Source organism: Cebus imitator, unplaced genomic scaffold, assembly GCF_001604975.1.
Source record: "Cebus imitator isolate Cc_AM_T3 unplaced genomic scaffold, Cebus_imitator-1.0 Scaffold622, whole genome shotgun sequence".
Lineage (NCBI taxonomy): Eukaryota > Metazoa > Chordata > Mammalia > Primates > Cebidae > Cebus > Cebus imitator.
The window spans coordinates 360,147-376,146 of record NW_016107937.1 but is presented as its reverse complement, the minus strand read 5'-3'; the positions used below and the strand labels follow the sequence as shown (position 1 = coordinate 376,146).

Genomic DNA, 16,000 nt, shown 5'->3' with positions numbered 1-16,000 from the left:
AGGTAATTACTTTACTTATTGCTCATCATGTGTCATTGGGCATTGTTCTACCTCAGTACCTCCGTCACTCAGCAGAAAGAAGTGCGCTCTAAAGAGAGCACCTTACACACGCATTTCACTTGGCCACTAATACATCAAAACACGTCCTACTACACAGTATCATTACAGTGAGCATACATTCATTTGAAAAAAAAAGTCATGGAGTATTTTGGTTCCCCTTCTTTTTCTTTGTTTATTTTGTGTTGTTTTGTTCTCAGAAAAGTAAATGAATATGATTGAAGAAATCGAAAGAGTGCAAATGATTAGGATAATTTTTATAAATCTTTATTTTCCTAGGCCATGATGTGCCATATGCAGACGTTAAAATTTGTGGCGATTAAGTGTATTTAATATATTTGATTAGTAAAATAAAAAGGTTTCATAAGTTCAATATACAAAATTTTTAATGTATAATTTTATTGTAAATATTAAAAATCTGAAATAGATATGATTAGACCCATTATATATTGAAGGAACTGAGCCTTAGAGAGAAAATTCAATTTTCTCTGATTCAAAAAGCTGTTGAGTGAGCTCGCTGAGAAAAGAAAGCCGATCTGACCATGAATCTCCTATCTCTAGCCACTAACATGCTTCGCTTGTTGTTACTTTATCTCATTTCATGATTAAACATTGATTACAACGAATCAAAATGTTTATGCTTTCCAGGTACATGGAAGAAATATCTGATAAATTCATTACAACATTTAACTAGAAAGAAAACCAAGCAAATGCAGTTTAGTTCCACTGAGAAATCCTGTCTTCACAAGCTAGTCCATTAGCTTTAGGCCAGTCACACTCTTTCAGTTTCCACATCTTTAAAATGTATGTTTGTACTGCATCTAGTACATCCCAGCTCACTTCCAGTTCTAAATAAACATATATCTATTTACCCCTCTGGATACTTTGCCCTCAAAATTCCAGCTTGCCTGCAAGGTCTTTGAAATGCTGTCAGGATCATCCTCCCACTGTCTTGATAAATCCAACCTGTGTTCCCTCTATTTATATTAATCTCTTTAGCAAATGATCACTCCCTTAGTATTCTGTCCCAAACATGTTTTGTTTTTTTAAATTCTTTACATGGTCAGGCTAAAAGTTTTCTAAATTGTTTCATGCTGCTTCCTTTTCATTAAAAATACCATCTTTTTCTCTTTCTTCTCTCATTTTACCGTAAGCACCCAAAATAAGCTGTGCAGCACCTTTAATTTTTTGCTTCTCAGATATTTATTCTTCCAGATAACTAGCTCACTACTCTTTTTTTGTTTATTATTATACATTAAGTTCTGGGGTATATGTGCAGATAGTGCAGGATTGTTACATATACACATGCCACGGTGGTTTGTTGCAGCCATCCCCCCGTTGTTACCTATGTTAGGTTTTTCTCCTGATGTTATCCCTCCCAAATCCCACCACCCCCTGCTATCCCTCCCCTAGTTCCCCCACCCCCCAGCAGGCCTCGATGTGTGATGCTCCCCTTCCTGTATCCATATGTTTTCATTGTTCAACACTCACCCATGAGTGAGAACATGCAGTGTTTGGTTTTCTGTTCTTGTGTCAGTTTGCTGAGAATGATGGTTTCCAGCTTCATCCATGTCCCTGCAAAGGACATGAATTCATCCTTTCATATGGCTGAATAGTATTCCATGGTATACATGTGCCACATTTCTTTATCCAGTCTATCATATTACTGGGCATTTGGGTTGGTTCTAAGTCTTTGCTATTGTAAACAGTGCTGCAATGAACATATGTGTGCATGTGTTAAGTTCTGTATTCCACAGACCCCTATGATATGGACGCAATTCTGCCAATTTATTTACCACTGTATAACAAAGATGGCCTTCACTCCAGTTTTCCATACATTGTTTTTCAGTTTCACATGAGATCTCGTAAGAATGGCCTTTGCTACCCATATTTCTACCAGCATTCTGATGATAGCCACTTATGTAATCTTTAAGAAGTTCCAATCTTTGTGTTTCTGAATTGAATTTAGGAATCTTCCTTCTTTCCCTTCCCTCCCTCTCTCCTTTCTTTTCTTCTTTTCTCTTCCTTCCCCTCTCTCTCTCTTTCTTTCTTTCTAAGATGGGGGTCTCTTACTTGGTATATTCTCCGGAGTTTTTGGCAAAAAAAAAAAAAGATGGGGGTCTCATCATATAGCCCAGGCTGGAGTGCAGTGGTGCAATCACAGCTCACTGCAGCCTTGAGCTTCTGGGCTCAAGGGATCCTTCTGGCCTCAGGCTCCTGAATAGTTGGGACTACAGGCGTGTGCGACCACACTCAGCTATTTTTTTATTTTTTTATTTTGAGATGGAGTCTCGTTCTGTCGCCTATGGTGGAGTGCAGTGGTGTGATCTCAGCTCCCTGCAACCTCCGTCTCCTGGGTTCAGGCGATAAAAAAAAAAAAAAGAAGTTCCAGAATTTTTCTACATTTCTTCACCCTCACCATAATCACCCTTAAAGCTCCATTAATGACAATCTAGGCGTTTTCTACTCTGTTCCTGCAAAATCTTTTGGCCTCTACTAATGACTCAGTTCCAAGGCCATTTTCACATGTTCAGCTGATATAGTACCGTTCAATTCTGATTACCAAATTTCTCTTAGTCTGTTTTATGCTACTACAACAGAATAGCACCGACTAGGTAATTTACAGTAAGCAGAAACGTATCTGTTTTTAGTTCTGGTAACTGAGAGATCAAAATGCATTATGCTAGCATCTATCAAAAGTCTTCATACTGCATCAGCATGGAGGGAGGCAGAGAGCAAGAGAAGGTGACAGCAAGTTAAAGACTTGCAGCCTCAAGCCTTTTCATAATTGGCTTTTTTAAATGTCATTCTTTATTTGGCCTTTTTATTAATCCCACTAGACTGTAACCTTTGTGACCTAAACACATTCCATTAGGCCCCACTTCCTAACACTTACATTGGTGATTAACTTTCCAATGTATTATTTTTGGAGGATACGTATAAACCATGGCATCATGTAGATCCAATTAAGTCTGTTAACAAAGCATTTTATTCTTGCCTTATCTGATCTGTTTACTATTCAGCTTCATCTTTTATTACTTTCTTATCTATTATTTGTGTCACAAGCACAACCAAGCTATTCTTCTTGATCAGTTGGTTCACTCTTTAGGAAATGTCTTTGCAATCTACCCTCCACCCTTTGAAATTCCTACTCAACTTTTAAAACCCATCTACCTCAGTGGCTACCTTCTCTGGGAGAATTACCCACAAATCTTTTTGCCAGAATTATTATTTTTCCTTTCTCTGTGCTCACAAAACACTTTAAATAAATTATTTCAACTATTTCTTTTAGCCAAGATCCACAAGTATGAGAACCGACATGGGAATTCTGCCAAGTATGTCTATTCTATTTATGGATTTTGGAACCAGAGAAATAACCAAGTATGAGTTCGGGGCCCCACTGGGGCCACTTTGAGATGGAATTCATGGATCATCTAATCATCAGAAGCCCCTACTCACTGAAGGGGCATAATGATGCTGTGAGTCTCCTGAAACTGTCAGTACAGAGCCAGCATCAAGTGGTGCTCAAAAGTCTGATTATTTCTTTTTCTCCAGTGCAGTTACCCACATCAAAGGCCTTAGGTCTCTGTGGGACCTAGCAATATATGGAAATCTTCATTGAGAAGACTTTGTCTCACCTTCATTCAAGGAGTTCTGGCTCTGTATCCTGGCTCTAATCTACAAATTAATTAAGGGAACATAACTATCAATTGTTATAATTCAGATTAGACTTCTGTCCCTTGACCTAAAACGTTTTTGCATATACAGATCAAGTAAGAATTTAGTAGGCTTTCTATTTACTTATACCACTGGGAATGCCATGATTAGCCAATGTCATAGCTATGTGCCAGATAGACTAGCCTATTTGACGGCTTAACCTGCTGTTCACTATGGTAACTATGCCCCCCTTGCCTTGGGCCATTGGAAGTCACCATTTGGCCTCTGCCACCCCATGGTCTAGTTACTGTTACTACATTTTGATTTTCCAATTGTGTGGTTCCAGTTTCCACTATAAGGTCTGACTTACAGAGCAAAGCATCACATACCTCTTCAAGGATGCCAGGGGTCCCCTCACAAGTTTATTTATCAATGTATTGGCAAAAAGTTTGTCTTATGAACTCTTCCAGTAAAGATGAGTAGGTTTTAAATGGCAAATCCACTCTTAAATTTTAATTTCCCTAAACCTTTAAATTCCTTCCTCTACATTAAACCAAGGGAAGTTAGACACGTCCAGTTTACTCACAGTGGACCATCTTTTGATGCCTGTTTCAGCCAAACAACCAAACATAGAGCTTTTTCTGACTCCCCAAGTTGCAATGTTAAATGGAGAATCTATGTTTAGTGAGTTCATATTAATAAATTAGACCTGATTCAACTTTATCTCCATCCCACTATTTTACCATATGCTTACTATCCATTTCTACAGGTTTCCAAATTTGTATAAATTAGAAAACTCATCTGTTTTTTGAGAAGTGTGATCAACCTCTTCATGATCTTGCATTGCACTTCTTTCAGAGCCTGCTGGGACTTGAGTTTAGTTATAAGTTTAGAAGCAAAGAGGGGTGGTAAAGGTGGGCCCCCAAAAGAATCAGTATTGTCTTGTATGTAAACTGCCTCAGGGGACATCTTTACCGTTTTTTCTGGCAATATGGAGTTAATTACTCAAGACATAGGTGAAAAAGTTGATACCACTGGGATCGGGGATGCCAATTCCACTAGGAGTAGGGACACCTCTTTCACTGTCAGAGAGCACTCATCAGAACTTAGGGGCTGACTCTCTCAAGCTTCATCAGGATCTTCCCACAAGTCCCCAACTCAACACATGGGATCCCTCTCTGCAATTCTATATTCGAAGCTGCAGGAAACAAGGATCTCCTTCAGGACACGTATAGAAGCTCTTAGGGTGAGACTGGGAATTAAAATCCCTGAGCCCATCCTTATCTTTCAGCACTTTTTCTGGTGACATTAAGAGTAACCACTCAATGTCATTATATTCCTTAGCTTTCCAATAAAGTGTAAAAGTATCATATAGAGAGTCACATAGCTCCTTGCATCTTATAAGTGTTTGATGAGGATAATTCAATGCAGATGCTTTGCATATACATATAACAAGTTTATGCCATGGGCTATCAATGCTTTTTTGACTACTGTAAATAGTCATTAGCATCTTGAAATCTAATGAAGGCCAATTCCAGAAACCTCAGAAACAGATCAGAAAACATATCCTTAAAACTATGTTGCTATAGAACCGCTCTCAATACCAAAATCTGTATTTGTCAAGATTCTCCAGAGAGAATATGTATTATACAAGTATTGCACACACACACACACACGCACACACATACACACACCCACACACACATACACACACACACATACACATACACACACACAATGGAAATTAGCTCATGCAGCCATAGAGGCCAAGAAGTCCTATGATTCACTGCCTGCAGGCTGGAAAATCAGGAAAGCTGGTGGTTTAATTCAGTCTGAGTTCAAACATCTAATAGCTAGGAGAACAAATAGTTTAAGTCCTGGTCAGAGTCTGCAGGTCCGAGACCCAGGAGCACCAACATTGTCCAAGAGCAGAAGATTGATGTCCCAACTCACCCAGAGAAAACAAATTCACTTCTCTTTTGCCTTTCTGTTCTATTCAGGCCCTCAACAGATTGAATGATGCCAGCCCACTCTCCTCTACTCAGTCTTCCAATTCAAATGGTAATCTTTTCCAGACACACATTCACAGATACACCCAGAAATGACATTTTACCAAGTATTTATACAGCCCTTAGCCCAGTCAAGTTGATACATAAAATTAACCATTACATTACTACTTTCAAACATTACATTCTTTCTATTTCTATTTATTTGGTGGTTCAAAAAGAGTCACACACATATAGGGCAGCTACTATTTTAATTTTGTTACTGATTCCTTCAAGGAGGTACCATTACCTAGACAAATTTATGAGGCAAAATTTAAAAACAGAAGTTTTTCTGGCTGACAGAGTATAAAGATTCCAAATTTACTTGGAAAATATTGTTAGAATTCCCATATACTTCCATCACGTTATGGAGGTCCAACATGGCACATAGTAAAATAGGGTTTTATGTGATCAGAGTAGCCACAAGGTGGCAGAACATGATGCTATTCCACGTGGTCAGCTCTGGGAAAACAACCACATTGTTAAATAAGTCTACATGAAACGCAAACATAGAGAAGGACAACCATATAAATGTGGAGCACTTTGGACCCAATACTGTGGCTACGTGGAAGGCAGATGACCATGTGGATGTGATTTTCATAGATGGCTACAGGGACAAAACATCGGGTTAACAGGAATGTGACCATGTTATGCCATTCATATAAATTGGCTGTGGAATTGAACTTGCCAAATAAGTTAACTAGAATTTGTAGGATTGACAGACTGGCAAGGAGACAGTGTGAGGATGTGATGTGCAGAGTTAGGCCCAAGAAAAAGAAAAATACAAATTAATAAAGCTAAGACAAAGCAGACAAGGTGCAATGCCAGGCAGCTTGTCAACCTCAGGAAGATAAATTTCTTCTCTCTGGTTTGATTTATTCTGCACATTTCCAGATGAATCCTGTTGAAGGAAACAAAAGCAGACTGATTATACATGAATAAAATATAGACATTGAAGATACAATCAGTGTGCTTTGTTTTGCAGAAAAATCCTATTATTTTACAAAACTAATATAATCACCATTACTTTTTTTTTACTTTTCTTTTTTTCTAGCTAGCTAGCTAGCTAGCTATCATCTACCTATCTATCACCTATCTATAGATCCTTTTTTAGGAATCACAAACTACACACCAGGCTGAGAAATAGAAAATAATTGCTCTCAAAACATCGTTTCTGACCTCATGTCACTCACAATATTATAGAGAACACAGACATTAATTGTATCTAAAGAGTGACAAATGTATTAAAAGAAAAGATAGAAAGTTATAGAAGGAACCTAAGTGTAAGAAAGGCAAAGTAACTTTCCAGTTAATAATTAAAACAGCTACCTTTTATTGAGTAAATACTATGTATCAAGTACTGTCCTAAGTGTGTTTTATGTGTTAATCAATATCTTCTATGAAGATAGCATCCCTATGAAAAAGCACTATGTCTTCACCTTATAGAGGAGAACACTGAGCAGAGAGAGGCTGTATAACTTGATCAGTAAATCAGATTCCAGAGTTCATGCTCATAATTACTCATTTAGCTAATAAATGATGGAGTCAGGATCTGACTACAAAAGTTTATCTTATGGAACAAGTTAAATTTATCTATGCATTATAAAAAGAATGTTTTTTATAGTGCATTATATCCGTCAGTGTGCATGCAGCTGTCAAACACATGATCAGCAACACTTTTGGAAAATAGAAAATATGATTTTCCCTTCAATAAAGTATGGTGACAAAAATATATTATAATAAGAACATAGACAAACTTTAAAGCCAGACATATTTGAACTCCCCTTCCGATCTATCTATGTGATTTTAGGTTAACAATTTGTAAATCTGTTTTCTTTTCTTTAAAATTGAGATTATAATACTGAATTCATAGTGTTGATGGGCAGATTAAGTAAAAACAACTTATGTTTAAAATATTACCTGAACTATGATAAAAAGTATTTGTTTTTCTTATTTTTGTATATATGTGTGAGTGTGAGGGTCTAAATATTTTTCACTTATTCATTGCTCCTAAAAATACCTGTTGTATGAGCAAAGAAATTAGGCTCATAACATAACTGTTCCCTATAACATTTAGTCTTTTATATACATGTATAAGTTTTCCCAAAAGAAATAACAGATCTTTTGTATGGGTGAGGAAAAAAATATATCATAATTATTGTTCTTTTCAAAAGTACAGTAAATATTGTCTATATTTTCTGATTATTTCTTCATTGTATTACCTAATTTATTCAACAAATAAGAAATTCAGCAGAATTAACTTTGAAAGAAAAGAAACATGAAATTGGAGACTCTTCTTGAAATCCCTTATGATAGACTTTAATAGTGGGATTATAATGTCATTAATAAGAAAATTATTCTTTAATTTTTAGGTAAAATCCAGGGTCTACTAAAATAATGTACTAATACCAAAGATTTTCATTAGCACGTTATTTACTTTATGTCTAACACAATGCCATATGGACTTAGATAGTCTTAACAGGCTGATTGATGTGATCCCAGCTCGCCAGTCAATTCATGAAAGTACTTGCTGTAATTCCTCTTTTATCTTAAACTTGTGTGCCTATGGGCATAACTATTGGTTTTCTATTGCTAGAGTCAGTCATAAACATCAACGACATTATGGTCACTTGCATTTCTGAAAAGTAAGTTGGCTTATGACCAATAACATATTCCCTCAGAGTCAGCTGTTGGTCCATTCAAAGACACTTTTCTTATATATTCTAAAATTGAGGCACTTTGTTTACTTGGAAAATGAACATTCATTTACTTTTAAAAATTGATTTTTATGGTGTGTACTTTTTCATGCTGCAGTCATTGTTGAACCTTTCTTCAGTGCCAAGCTAGGCTGTCCAGATAGAAGCATGGGCCCTGATATCAGATAATTTGATAAATCAAGCAACCAGGTTTACAAAACTAAAAATAAGTGTGTGTTAAACAGGAATATATCTAGGTATGTGTCCAAGCGGAATTCAACAAATTGTTAATTAAATGTAAAAAATCTGTTAATAACAGCTTTTTAATTTATGTGTGTGTTTTAACAGAATTTGTAGGCAATCTGACTTTCAAAATAAAAGTATTTAAATAGGAACATGTGGTAGTAAAAAGTTTAAAATAATTATATGCAATACTATAAAATGAATGAGTTTGAAAATTTCCATAGGAAATATTAAAAAGAGAGCAACTCGGAGGTACAAAGAAAGCTTTGAAATACAACTGAGGAAAAAATATGTCTTTTTCAGTTATGACTTGTTAGAGTTTTATGGCTTTTTTTCCTTTTCATTGAAAGTAATATCTACACATTTAATCACAAATTGATTCTTAATTATCTTGCTCAGACCCCACCTGCCATATCATCATACTAGGAGCTGTGGGAGGGCTGAGGAAGATGCACAAAACAGACATAAGTTCTTGTCTTGGACAATCACATGGTCAGTTTCAATTTGCCCAGAGATAATTTTTTCTTTCTTTAGTTTCATTAGCACCTCCATATTCTTATAGCTTTTAACAGGCTGTATTGATCTTTCTCTTTACAGTTTCATGACCCCTGTAAAACTATGCCATTCTAGAGCTCCTTGAAAATTCCTTGGTATTAGGAGCGGTGTGAGTTATTGTCGATACTCGGCACATATTTGTCAATTTTGCGTATGTTATCAACTGCAGTCACATCCTTAAAATATCAACTTGTTCTTGCTTCCTTTCATACTAAAATACTTGCAAACAAGTTGACATATGTCATTCTAAAGTTAGGTATATAATAACTAACATGACAAAGGACCACTGTGAGTAAAATTTGATGCTGCCAATAAAACTGCATGATCAATCCTTAAAAAAGTAGATTAGTAAAGCAGGGGTGAGAGAAAGCATGAAGAACACTAGACCCTGGAAGTGTGGAGTTTAATGGATAAGCTCTGCAGAAGTCACAGTTATTTGTGGCCAGTCATATATCCTTATAGGAGCCATTCTTTGCCTACTTCCAGAGTTAATATCTGAAAAATAACTGCTGAGCTGTACTGATGTCCTGTTGTGACAGAAGGAGAAAAGTGTCTTATTGAAAGTGACTCTCACAAGTGGAGAGACATAAGTGGGTGTCAGGCATGGACACAGAGGTGTTATCATAAGCTTTCTCTCCTAGTGGGGACAGCAAGTCTCATCAGCAGTTGTGACATTCCTCCAAAACACGAGATTGAAGTTTCTGCGTAGTAATAGCTACAGAATTGTAAACCCCAAAAAGCAATGCATGACAGTCAGCTTGTGTTTTAACAATCTTGTGTGTGTGTGTGTGTGTGTATCTCCACACATTTGTTTGTAGATGCTTAGAAATTTTTTTCAAACTTAAGAAACTGTTAATTGTAGTATCACTAGGAAGTGAGAATAAAAAACCAGGATGTGGGAAAGAAAAGGAAATAATCTATCTTACTTTTTACATTTCCATAGAGACCCAATGTTTTATTACAACAATGTATTTTTATAATGTAAAAATAATGTATTGTTATGAATGTAAAAGTGCATAAAAGAATAATTATTCTCCATATGTGCATATACGCCTTCCTATCCTTCACACACACACATTCAACTCTTATGTTACATGTAAAACCATAAATCTTCTGTATCTATGTCTATGTTTTGTTGTTAGATTATAGCTTTTCATTGATCTGAAATTGACTTTACTATAAAGTTACTGAAGTTAAATACAGTTCTCATAGAGAGATATTTTATTTGACTTAAGAAGAAAGATACACTGATTTTACTTCAAAAACACGTTTCTTCTGATCAGTTTCCAAAAAGCTTGTTTCACATCCTTGTTCCTCAAACTATAGATGATGGGGTTCAACATAGGGCTTACAAAAGTGTAGAAAACAGCAATGACTTTGGATTGCTCCACTGACTTGTCCGTGGGAGGTCTAACATACATGCAGAACAGGGTCCCATAAAACACAGTCACTGCCACCAGGTGGGACCCACAGGTGGAGAACACTTTGTGCCTGCCTTCTGCAGAATGCATCCTCAGGACGGCCATGAGAATGAAGATGTAGGAGATGAGGATTATGAGGAGGGAGTTGGAGAGGTTGAATCCTGCTACCACAAACATGGATGTCTCCTTAATGAAGGTGTCAGAACAGGAGAGTCGGATGAGGGGTGGATCAGCACAATAGAAGTGATTAATGATATTGGAACCACAGAAGGTCAGGTGGTATGTCCACATGGTTTCCATCAGGCCACTAAGGAACCCATAGACATATGGACCAGCAATCAGGCGAATACAGAGCACTTTGGACATCTTGCTGCTATAAAGCAAAGGGCTACAGATGGCCACGTACCTATCATAGGCCATTACAGCTAGCATATAATATTCAGTAATCACCATGGCAATGAAAAAATAGCACTGGACTAAACAAGCAGCATAGGAAATGGTTTTCTTGTCTGATAAGAAGTTCACCAACATCTTAGGGGTCACATTACTGGAATAACACAAATCTAAGCAGGACAAACTGGCAAGAAAGAAGTACATGGGAGTGTGGAGGCGTGAATCTATCCTGATCAACACCAGCATCCCGAGGTTCCCCACCACAGTGATCAAGTAGATTACCAGGAATAGCACAAAGAGGATGGGCTGAAGCTCTGGAAGATCTGTTAATCCCAAGAGAATGAATTCAGTCACCAATGTAGAATTTCCTCTGACCATTTTCTTAGGTGCCAGCATTTTCCACTTAAATGGATTAAAATAAATCAGAAAAGTGAAAGAGAAGTCCATTACATGTTTTCTTTTTTATCTTTCTCTTATTCTCTCTCTCTTTTTCTTTCTCACTCTCCCTCACACAGCCAGTTAGGCATGACTCCGGAATATAGGGCCTGGTTGTCTTAAAAAGACAAAGGCCCCAATTAACTGTGTGTATAATATGCAGATGATTCCTAAACAGAATGGTTTCTGTGTTACCAATGTCTTTTGGAATGGGGAAATAGTGTCCTAAAGTTTGTTGAAAAATGGATTAAGCCACCGACTTCCTCTTTCATTTGACTATACAAGCATGGGCTTCCTTTATAATAGCAGTCCCCAAACTTTTTGGCACCAAGGACCAGTTTTGTGGAAGATAAGTTTTCCATTACATAGGGGTTGAAGGGTGGGGTGGTTGGGGATAATCAAGCATTAGATTCTCATAAGGGCATGCAACCTACATTCCTGGCATGTGCATGCAGTTCACAATAGGGTTGATGCTCCTGTGAGAATCTATTGCCAGCGCTGATCTAACAGGAGGCAGAGCTCAGGCAGGAATGCTCACTTGCTGCTGGCTCACCTGCTGTGATATTGCTGTTTAATCTGAAATTTCTGGGCAATTAGGAATCAGTGTAGACAGCAGTGAGTTTTTAAAGTCTATATTTCTTGTTGCAAGAAAGATAACCAAAATAAAACTCCAAATAGTGTTTCACTGCTTCAACAATGTCAACTTGCTTTTCACTGTATTAGAATTACCACAGATAAACTAGATAACAAAGTCAACAGATACTTTTTATGTTGGTGAATTTTGATTCACAAGGATATCTGTACCCACATTTTTATTTTTATTACATAAAGATATTTTTTCAAGTAGTATTCTTTGTCATTTAGTAGGTTGTTTAAGTATATGGTTGAGCAGAAAACTAGAGGTATAGTTTATGATAAATTGATAAACATGGTAAATATTTGGGTGAAATTTGGAGTTTCAAGATTTTCCTATTCTCCCAACTCAAAAAAAAAAAAAAGAAAGAAAATAAAAAGAAAATTACAATCATTTGATAAAAGTTGCAAAGTTAATTTCTACGAATGTTACTGATATCTGAATTACTTATGGAAATGTTCATTTGGGAACAAGCTTTCTTTCATTCAGGCTTCAGTGAAAATGCAAGGTCAGGCACTGTGGCTCATGCCTTTACTCCCAGAACTTTGGTAGGCTGAGGCTTGAACCTAAGAGTTCAAGGCAAGACTGAGCAACACAGGGAGACTCCATCTCTACAAAAGTAAAAAAAAAAAAAAATTCAGGTGTGATGGTGGATGCCTGTAGTCCCAGCTACTTGGGAGGTTGACGCAAGAGGATCCTTTGGGTCTAGGATGCCATGATTGCACCACTGCACTTTAGCCTGGGTGACAGAGTGAGATCCTGTCTCACAAAAAAATAAAATAGAATAAAATAAAATAAAATAATAAAATACAAATGTTTGAGATAGCAGGATAGGATAGCATGGAACTGCTTTCACAGTTACTGCATCAGGTCACCATTATGTCATCCTATAAAATGGACTCAGTGGGAGACTAGGAGAAACTGAACCCAAGGAAAAGGCCATAGAAAATAAAGGTAAAAGTTACTGAAGCTTATCTTCAGTTATTGAGCCCAGGAACGACCTCAACTGAGCATTAAGAAATTTACAAGTCTACAAGAACTGCTGGGAAAATAATGATATTTTAAGAACTTCAATTAAAACAGAGGTGAATAAGTAGTTTGTGTAGCCAAGTATCTCCTGTGAATATCAATGTCCCAGCAAGGAGCACCTTCCTTTGCTGTGCTGCCGTAATTGACTTCAGCACCATCCCTTCATCTTGGTTTTCCATTCTAGTGTCTTACGAATAAAATAACACGGCACATTATCAAATCACAGTGCATTAACCTAAATTCTAGGTCATGTTATGTGTTGTGGTTTTATTCTTCCCTATGATATGTCAAAAAAAAAAAAAAAAAAAAAAAAAACTCGTTTGAGTCTTCATTAAGAAAATGGCTTCTTTACCTCGATATGGTGACTTTTTTTCTGTGGACTTCGGAATTCTGATCTATATAATGTCAGACTTTGACAATATAGTTTCTTAAGTGCCCATAATTTCTAACATTCTGATTTTGCAATTATAGATTTTTCTATCCTACACTCATTACTAGTAATGTACTTCTTAGTTAATATTAAATTTGCCCCAAATTTTCTCTGATAATTTTTAAAAAGGTGTATAAAGTTCTATAAGAGTTTTATGTTTTCTAGATAAAGTACAATTTCTGATTAATTGATCTGTTCCTCTTTTGAATTTTCCCCTCTATTTTATTTTTAGTTGACATACAATAATTGTTCATCTTTAGTGGGTACACAGTGACGTTTTGATGTGTATGAGATATAGTGATCAGATAAGGGTAATTAGCATATCCATTATGTCAAATATTTATCTTTTATATGATGGAAACATTCACTATCCTTCTTCTAGCTATTTGAAACTATATAGTATTAACAGTTATTATTATATTATTATAGTAATCCTACAGTACTATAGAACATCTTGCTCTTACCTTGCTATAATTTGTATCCTTTAACAAATTTCTGCCTATCTTCCCTTCTCTCTACCCTTCCTACCCTCTAGTATCCCCTTTTCTACTGTTTACTTCTCTGAGATAAACATTTTTTAGTTTCCACATAGGAGTGAGAACATAGAGTATTTAATGTTCTTTTCCTGGCTTATTTTACTTAATGTCTTCCAGTTTCATCTATGATATCATGAAATACTATTCAGCCATTAAAAAGACAATCTCTCTTGAATTTTTGAAAAAGAGTTTTTTTGGGGGAGGGGTCCTTTCAACAGATATTATTTCAGTAAGCACTTGAATTGATTGTCTTATTAATATTTACCCCAATGGATAGTCAAGGTCTGTTCAACACTTGACTTTATCATCATATTAATGTTTACTCTGGTAGTTATTCAGGTGCGCTCAATATTTGAATAAATGGTGAGAATGCTATTTGTAAAGTGAAACAGTTGTTGTGAATAATATCGATTAAAGTGTAATAATAATTTCTAGTCATCCATCTACATAAGAAATGCATAGAGACTCATTTTAAAGGCTGAGAATCTAAACTAACATTCAAAGCTACTTTTATTGTCACCTGAATCCTACTGATACAAATCCAAAGCTGAAACAAGAAAAGTACAAGTGCAGAAGTCGGAATTTTTAATCCTACCTGATGCCAAGAAAGATATTCTCACAGACACTAGCGGTCTAAAAGATGAGTCACCAAGAATGATTTATACTCATCTTTTAAGTTGCAGCTTTTATCACTAAAATATTTTTCAACATACTCTTGAAGAAACAATTGCAGTGTTACTGAAAAAGACAAGTCCAGGGAAAAAGCAGTAATTGGTACAGACTCATGCTCAATAGAAACTTGGGATTTAAGCAACTTGATTGCAACAATTTGTAATCACTAGGGGATGATTGCTTTGGGATCAGGAGTTTGTTCACATGGGGTTTTTGCATTATGGTTCATTATTTATTTCAATCAGACAAACGGAATGAATAATAAAGGTAAAAAATGACAATTCATGAGCTTTGATGTTTCTGTGATTCTCTTTCAGTCTGAATTGTGTGTTGCACACTACCTTCCACAAAATGGCTAGAATAAAGAAGTTAAATTGTAAAATCAACTGGATAAAATAATTTTGACCTCAAAATTGTTGTAGTAGAGTTAGTTCATGGTATTTAATCCAGGTGCTGGGAAGTAATATTTTATGGAAAACCTGGTGAATGTGTAACTTAGTAGTATGTTATTTATTTCCCAACCTATGAAAACAAACAGAATAAAGATAAAAACGTTTTTGCCTACTTTTCCTCCCTTTTACCAAATATCTGGTTTTCACTTAACTATGAGATACAAATATAAGATGTACTCTGTACCTGTGCTCAAATAATACAATTATTTGCCCTAATCATGAAGGCAAAAGAGATACATGAGTACTTCATTGGAAGCACATTCTTCCAATGATCTATCAAAACAAAAACTTTTGCTGTAGTCTACATCTACATCTGCATTATCTGTCACTCTCTCCCTCATTCCCTGGTATAGCCATACTGGTCTTGGGTCAAGCCCTTTCCAAACTCAGAACCTTCACAGAGCCTTTCTTCAATCTTTTAATTTTTTTAGGTTCAGGGGTATACGTGAAGGTTTGTGATATAGGTAAAAAACTCATGTCATGGGGGTTTGTTGTACATATTATCTCATCACCCATGTACTGAGCCTAGTACCCAACAGTTATTTTTTTCTGATCCTTTTCCTGCTCCCATCTTTCATCTTCAAGTAGGACTGAGTGTCTGCTCTCATCTTAGTATCCATGTGTTCTCATTATTTGACTCCCACTTATGTCTTTTTTTGAAAAGTATCCATTCATATCCTTTGTCCACTTTTTAATGGGATCATTTTTTTCTTGTAAATTTGTTTAAGTTCCTTATAGATGCTGG

The 16,000-nt window shown here is 36.1% G+C and overlaps 1 protein-coding gene and 1 long non-coding RNA gene across 2 annotated transcripts; both read right to left on the bottom strand.

Moving 5' to 3' along the window:
* Positions 1 to 5,891: 5,891 nt before the first annotated feature.
* LOC108295152 lies at positions 5,892 to 14,757 on the bottom strand. Its single transcript, XR_001821293.1, has 2 exons — positions 14,727 to 14,757; positions 5,892 to 6,660 (listed from the first exon to the last, which is right to left on the bottom strand). It is a non-coding gene; the product is annotated as an uncharacterized LOC108295152 (long non-coding RNA).
* On the bottom strand, positions 10,479 to 11,463 carry LOC108295151 (olfactory receptor 1030). The gene has a single exon (XM_017517194.1). The coding sequence runs from the start codon at positions 11,461 to 11,463 to the stop codon at positions 10,507 to 10,509; it is 957 nt and encodes a 318-aa protein (XP_017372683.1). The 3' UTR covers positions 10,479 to 10,506.
* Positions 14,758 to 16,000: the final 1,243 nt, after the last annotated feature.